The sequence below is a fragment of the Atta cephalotes genome (assembly GCF_000143395.1).
Source record: "Atta cephalotes unplaced genomic scaffold scaffold00036, whole genome shotgun sequence".
NCBI classification, from domain to species: domain Eukaryota; kingdom Metazoa; phylum Arthropoda; class Insecta; order Hymenoptera; family Formicidae; genus Atta; species Atta cephalotes.
In genome coordinates this window covers 770736-778169 of record NW_012130100.1, presented here as the reverse complement: position 1 = coordinate 778169, position 7434 = coordinate 770736, and the positions used below count along the sequence as shown (strand labels likewise).

The 7434-nt window shown below is 37.0% G+C and overlaps 1 protein-coding gene across 1 annotated transcript; it reads right to left on the bottom strand.

Annotated features, from left to right (window-relative positions):
* Positions 1 to 755: 755 nt before the first annotated feature.
* LOC105621683 (ubiquitin carboxyl-terminal hydrolase 36) lies at positions 756 to 4037 on the bottom strand. Its single transcript, XM_012203149.1, has 6 exons — positions 3548 to 4037; positions 3316 to 3429; positions 3015 to 3241; positions 1633 to 2930; positions 1425 to 1558; positions 756 to 1105 (listed from the first exon to the last, which is right to left on the bottom strand). Exons 1-6 carry the CDS (start codon positions 4035 to 4037, stop codon positions 756 to 758), a joined length of 2613 nt encoding a protein of 870 aa, XP_012058539.1.
* Between the last annotated feature and the right edge of the window lie 3397 nt (positions 4038 to 7434).

Genomic DNA, 7434 nt, shown 5'->3' with positions numbered 1-7434 from the left:
TGTTATCCAGGTCATAATCCTGAACAACATTCAAGAGGTTTTAATTAATCGAGGGTTTAGTTATAATTTTTGACATCTTGACGGTACTTTTTACGAACATGGTGTGCCAATACTTCGATGTGTTGCGATACAATTATGACATTAAGTTTCTATCGACTTTTGTTTGCGGTTAGAATGCTAAGATTTCTTATTGTAACTAAAGAAGACTCTGTGAGTCAAAATTTTAATATATTTTGTGTATCCAATTTTATTGAGGCTAATTTCAAATATATATTAATTTACTGTTAATCTAACATCTTATTTTGCTCATTTATTGGTCATTACTTTTGAAGAAAATTATAATTTTCTACAATAATTTATATTGAACACAAAATGGTATGTATAGTTGATGATACTCATCCCCCATGAATCGATTCATTCGAAATACATGTGTACCAAACTTATGCAAGAGGCAAAAAATTCCACGAGTTTGTCAGGAACATGCAATGTTTTTTTAAATGAATCACCATAAATGAGTCATTATGAGATTTGAATGAACGCATCAACTGTCAGAATGCAACAGTTTACTTCCAAATTCACTTACATTGAAAAATGATAACTATTTTACAAATGAAAATCAATCAGTGTATAATCACACTGTTAAAACAGATCGATTTCTGAATTGTCGATATAGCTCCTAAAAATCGTTCTCCGTTTATACATCTCTGCCAGTCGTTCATTTTGCTAATGACAGCGAGAATGAGCATTAGTGATATCTATAGATATCTATAAGAGTGATGTCTATAATGTGGCGGTCTATAATTGTTTCCGTGCCGTGGCCGTGCGTAAGAAGTATTGTAAGGATATCTTCGATGATGATGATGATGATGATGGTGATGATTATGATGATGATAACCATTAACTGGTCGATTCCATTTGTGAAATGACTTGTAGCTTGTATTGGATCTCTCTTCATATGACCGACGATTCGTGTGGTCTTTAATCTTCTTTGTCCGGCCTTTATCTATTTCCTCATCGTCAGCGTTAAAATGACGTTTACGTTCCTCTCTCCTGTCATTATCAACATTGCGGTCGATCTGTGTTCTATTGCCATTCCAATTCATTACTGAAAATTGAAGAAAATAAAATATACTTCTTGATTTTTCTACAATAACTTATATACAATGGAACTTCCATAACTTCTACTATGCAGGGCTGTGAGAAGTTAGAAAGATTCTCTCCATTCTTATATTAGGAGTGGAGTATTAAAAAGAAATAGCATTACATATGTGAGAATTTGCACAGATGCCAACGCAATATAATCTATTTTAACACTGAAAATGATTATATACGTCATGTATGGAAGAGGAAATGAAGAAGTTACAGAATACTAAAGTCAAGGAAGTTCTACTGTAATTAAATTTATGATAAAATCAGATATACACCTGAGGAACTGCCATATCCGCGATGTGACATTTTTAATAAGTGTGAAACAGCGTCCGAATCATTGGTACCGTTAAAATTTCGCACAGCTGCGGCACTCGGTGTCGTACTACTTTGATTTGATTTAGTATCCTCCCTAGAACAAATATAGACATTTTTCCTGTCGCTTTATCATTATTATACAGAGTTATATTTCGTAAAAGAATTTACCTATTGTCAGTATATGACCATCCATTAGTAGACCCACTGAGAATACGAGTTGTATCCTTGACTTGCCAGTTTTTAACGTTGCTAGTTATAGCCTTCGTAGATATGATTTCTTCTTGTCCATTTTTTCTGATAGTCTGGCGACATTTATCTTTATCGCGCTGCTCAAACTGACCATTTGTTTCAATTTTTCCATTTTGATGTTTCAGCACATTTATCCGGCCGTTATTGTTGGATCCATTTTGCATTTTTGTACAATCTACAATTGTAACTTGCGTCGTCATTGTTGACACGGTATTGCTCTTGGAATTAGTTTTTTGCAACTCTTTAGAATTGGAGGTTGTTTTTATTACATCTTTCGCAAGGCATTTTGGCACACCATTCGTGATATTAATTCGAGATACAGTATTTGATATTTGACTTTTTGAAGTCCCTGTCCCAGAGGAACAATCTTCTTCCTCACTGGAACCATCATAGGGCACTAAACTGTTTCCATTCAGAACCTTTCCGTTTTTAATGTGCACAACTAACCTTGGTTGCGATTTATCCTGCGTTTTCTGTGGCAATTGTGTACTAACGGATTCATTGGATTTTTGTACAGGAAGATTTAATTCTATATTTCTTTGTGGTGGGAGTTGCGGACCGATTAACGTTGGTTTACTCGTACTACTGAAGTCATTTGGTAATCCACTTGACGATCCGTTTGCAAAACATCCAGCAGACATCAAAGATTTAGATATAGAAGACTTATTTGTAGAATTGGAAAGCGAAGTCGGCATATTCTTTGCCGATGTTGTGCCATTCATTTTCACGCTTTGTTGATTTTGACTATCATTTTCCATTTCGAAAATCATAATATACGCATTTGTACTTAATACATTATTAAGGCTTATTGGGCGAACGCAAGAATCGTCGAAGGAATAATATTGACCGCTCGATACTTGTGCAATTGCCGTATAGTGGCCACAGTTTACAGAGGGGCCCATGTGCGTTACCATTGACATAAGTTTATAAGTTAGCTGTTTGGAAGATTCGCCCGGTTCTCTCCACAAATATTGGCCCATATCTATAGTCTGTTTAAAACCGATGTGTCTAGATATTTTTCCTCCTAAATAGCTAAATCGTTTTAATTGTACACACAACACTTTTGGCGGACGCTCCAGAGTAAATTGTTTTGTAGCAGGAACTCTCCTCTTGCAGGCTTCACATTTATAGTCATTGTTATCCAATTGTTCTCTACTGAAGTAACTATTTAATGCTTCATCCAATGTATTCGCCTTGCGTATATCCACAAGCAAATCCTATTAAAAATTCACAATGTTTATAAATAGAAACATACATGAAAATCATTTACTTTACAGTTCTATAGCGATAACTTTATATACTTGAAAGTGTTGAAACGTGGTAGAAACATGTTGACATTGCAGGCACTTCACTTCAGTACGTATATATCCACCAAATATTTGATTAATAGGTGTCGTTTCCTTAGAATAGCTATCCAACTTAGTTGCTTTATGCCTAGTCAAATACGCGCGTTCCATTCCTTCCAATAAATAGCGTAAAAATTCATGAGCATCTTCTTGTTGTCCAGGCACCATAGTTCGGCAAATGACTACAGGAATAACGCCTACTACAGTATTTGTCTATGCATGTGTGATATATTTATTATTAGAGGCAAGTACATACGTTTTAGTTTATTATACACATAAAACGGTTTGATTGCACCACCAGACTTTTGATGACTGAACTGCAGAGTCTTGGCTACTGCACATGTAAGGCATTCTCCACCGCCATCTAAAACTATCCTATTATCAAAATACCATACAAAACCATGCTATTATAACTTTATATTATATTTTGTATTATATTTAGAAACGCGTGCACAATGCGTACAGCAGAATAGCAAGTAAGAACTTACTGTTTTGCTCGCACTTGGAATTATGATGTGGATCAGACAGCAACCAATTGACGAGAGCTGGAACATGAAACAATGCCTGAAGAGTGCTGTTCAGATAACAAGTATTTCCAACGTTGTACATGCCAGCTCCGACTGGACACGTGCCTTTCCATCCAAGATGAACCTTTTTGGGAGAATAGAGAGTGACACTTGGTTCTGGTAGAATCGGTCCCTTGTTTATATCATTCTTCTTATAGATTGCACTATCTTTTCCTTTGTTCCCCTCTAAATTTTCAGAAGGAGACAAGTTGAGGAAGATGTTACAATTAGCTTGCACCTGACTTGTCACTTGGAAATCTTTCAATTCCTCATAACGGATTTCTGTTTGTATGATCCGTGAGGCATTGCTCACTAGCTCGATCGACAGATCATCTGTGATTTTAGACGGACTGTTATTTAGAGCGCAGTGAAGCCTGGCTGCAATAGGATCACAGACGCTGACTGCAGGCATCTTTCTCACAGTTCAAAATTCCTTCCGTTAGTCTTTGTGAAACAGTATACCTATAATAAAACATAAAATATGAGATAATATTTCAGATAACATTTTTATTGTGGATCATGTTGATTGCTCCTTAACCCTTTTGTCAATAATCTTTCATTTCTTTTCATTATTGTTTTACAAGATTTTTACTAAAAATGAAAACTAAAGTTTGCAAAACAATTCTTTGTTGTTCAAAGAATAGAGATTTAAACCATTCTAACAAAATTCACATAAAAATAAAAATTTTTCGTCTTTAATTCAAAATTGGTACTCGCGTACTTGAATTTTTATTGACAAAAGATTTGATGAGATAAATATGAAAAGAATAAATATTTTGTGTGTGTGTGTGTGTGTATGTGTGTGTGTATTGTATAGGCGCGCGCGCGCGTGAAATAAGCAATTGCATCGTGTGGATAAAAATTAAAAAATTTCATGGAAGGAGTAAGAGATTTAATATCGAGTAAGAGATTTAATATCGAGATATTTCGCTTATCAAGTAACAAAATAGATGTTCTAAGATACTAGATTGAGCTTACTCGTGTGACCGATTGAGGTTTGAAGAAAGCGGCAAGACACGCGGACTTGCGGGAAGTAACGTCTTTGACGATTGTTTACCTGCTTGTAGATGTAGAGCGATCCCTAAGCGGTATATTTCCAAAATGAGCACGACGACCATCTGGCGTGGAGCTCCTTCGGACTTCGGTTTCTTGCACGCGAAATCGCGTTATCGGTTTGCAGCCGTGAGCAATATCGTGCGGTGTCGTGAGTTCGAGCTCTAATTCGGTCTCGACACGGCTACCGGAGAGGAATTGTTCGCCGCTGTCGGAGATAATGCACACATACATGTGCACGCGACGAGCGCGCGCGCGCGTATTTCTCTCTCTCTCTCTCGTTCTTTCACCCGTCACGAGCAATTTCCCGCGTGCACGCGTACGTAGCACGTTAATGTCCGATGTAAGAAGACACGTTCACACCACCGCGCGCAAGCAACACCAACTTGATATCCGACGACCGACGCCGGTCATCACATATCGATCGCGCACGACAATTTCGCGGCACACTCGAGCGTCAGACACGCGGGAACGACAGATAAGTACGGACACATTACTATGACAGCCATTTGCATTCGTTGCTATCTTCGCGGGACGGCTTCCTGCGAGCGCTTCGTTAGCACGCGGGAAAATCAGACGTCGCGCAAGATGGTTCCGGCCGGCTTTACGATGGCTAACGGACAAGAGAACACAAGTGCCGGGTAAGGGGAAGGGAGATTGCTGAGCCGAGAGGTCGACATGGCTATAAGGGCTGTCGCACACAAAATTTCGCAACAGTGGTCTAGTTTCTACCGAGGATTTAATTCGGATTAAAATGTAAGAACCAGCCAACTACAGTCGAGCATTCCTTTGTCGTTCGACTGTAACAGAGGAATGCTCCAGTGATGCGCTGTCGTGGAAATTATTCCCACACAGGAATGTTCGTCGCGCATGCGTAAGCGTCGTCACAGTTTCGTATTGGCTGCTTTCACATCATATCGGGGCATGCACAAACATTCCCGTATCACTGGAATGCTCTGTAGTTGATTGATTCTTACAGTCTGATCCGGTTTCGGTGGAAACTAGACCATCGTAAAGATAAATTTTCACGAGTTTTTGCTCAAATCGGCTGTTTAGTAACAAAAAGGATCACGTGATCAAAATTGAATACGAATATCCATTTTAAAATGTGATCCTTTTTGTCACTGAAACAGCTAGTTAGAGTAACTCGTAAAAATTTACCTTTAAGGCTATTCTACATTGGTCGTATCGTAGCATCGTAAGGATCTGAGCACAAGAATCGTCGTAACACTTACTTATGCCCAATTTGTACCAACGTAGATTAACTTTAATCTTGGTTCAACTTACTCTTTGTCTTTTTCTAATCTTTAGAAACTTGTGCGTTAATTCGGATCTATATAGGTGTTTTAAGTTTTAAGTTTTAAGCTGTAAGAAATTGACCAACTGCAATCGAATGCGAGGAGAATAAGTGATTGTGATTCATCCATTCCTTATGACTTAAGACTAAAAAGCTATTATAGATTCGGGATTATTTATATCTATAATTTAAATCTAAGGATGAAAATCAATTAGCGCTATTCGGAATAACGCAAAATAACACTGATTGGTTGCTTCCATGACGCATTCTCTATTCCGCAATCGTTTTCCACACCGTGTGATTTCACCCTAAGTGTTACGACAATTCTTGCTCATCACCGTAGCATTGATATATGCTGGATTCACACTAGATCCGACGTGCGTTGTACAATGCAACGTTGTACAATGTTTTGCAACGAGAAAACAGAATTTTATTTTGTATCGATGATACGAAGCATGATACGAAATCCTGTTTTTTGATTGTAGAGCGTCGTATGACGCACATCAGATCCAAAATGAATCCAGCAATATAGTACTGAGGCGCATTCAGGTTCCCACCTGAGTATGTTCCAGACATCATGTTAACTTTGTTTCACATTCAGTGAACAACAAGGATAAAAAGATGTCTAGATGGTACATAATCTAAAACTCGAATAGGAATCTGAACATAGCCCTGAATAGAGCATTAAGGCTTGCTAAACATAATAGGCACAGACAATAGAGAATAGCCATCCAATCAGAGCTCTGGTGTGTAAGTTCGATATTATATCCTAGAGAGCTCTGATTGGAAAGTTTGTTATTCCTTAGAATCCTTATAACAGAATCTGGACACTGCATTCACGCGCATGTCCATCTGTTATTAACAGTCAAAATTGGAAATCGCCGTGTTTGCTGCGCAATTCAAATGACTGCTTGCTGTTATATGAGACAATAGAGTTTAAACTATTTAAATGATCCAAGATGAAAGATAAAGTCATTGACGTTGAATATTTAGACGTTGAATATTTAGACGTTGAATATTTAGACGGAGCATAAAGCCAGCTTATGGACAAAAGGATCGAGATCCGCGTGGCAGGTTAGTCATTGTTTGGCGATTTTAGCGCTCTATTTGAAAATCGATATATGTATTATGATATTATTTATATTTCCAGTACATAAAAATAGGATTTTGTGTAAGACAAAGTTAATTCAGCGGTTGTGTGCAATTACAAATAATTTTCTGTTTATATTAAAAGATGTGTAATAAATATGTAATAAATGTGTAATAAATATACCTATTACTTTTTTTAATATAAACTGAAAATTATTTTCGTAAAATTACAATCGTTAAATGTTTACAAATCAAATAATTAAAAAAGAGACTATGAGCCAAATTAATTTAATGCTAAACCAGAAATAATATAAAATTAAATTTTATATAATTGAACAAATATTTAGACTTGTGTGTAAGGTCATAATTA

What these genes read in the sequence shown, in the direction of transcription:
- LOC105621683 (XM_012203149.1), bottom strand. Translation starts at nt 4,037, where the DNA reads ATGCCTGCAGTCAGCGTCTGTGATCCTATTGCAGCCAGGCTTCACTGC. An exon ending in TGTGTATAATAAACTAAAAC is followed by an intron (nt 3,242 to 3,315) that starts GTATGTACTTGC and finishes TTATTCCTGTAG; the next exon opens with TCATTTGCCGAACTATGGTG. An exon ending in CCACGTTTCAACACTTTCAA is followed by an intron (nt 2,931 to 3,014) that starts GTATATAAAGTT and finishes AATTTTTAATAG; the next exon opens with GATTTGCTTGTGGATATACG.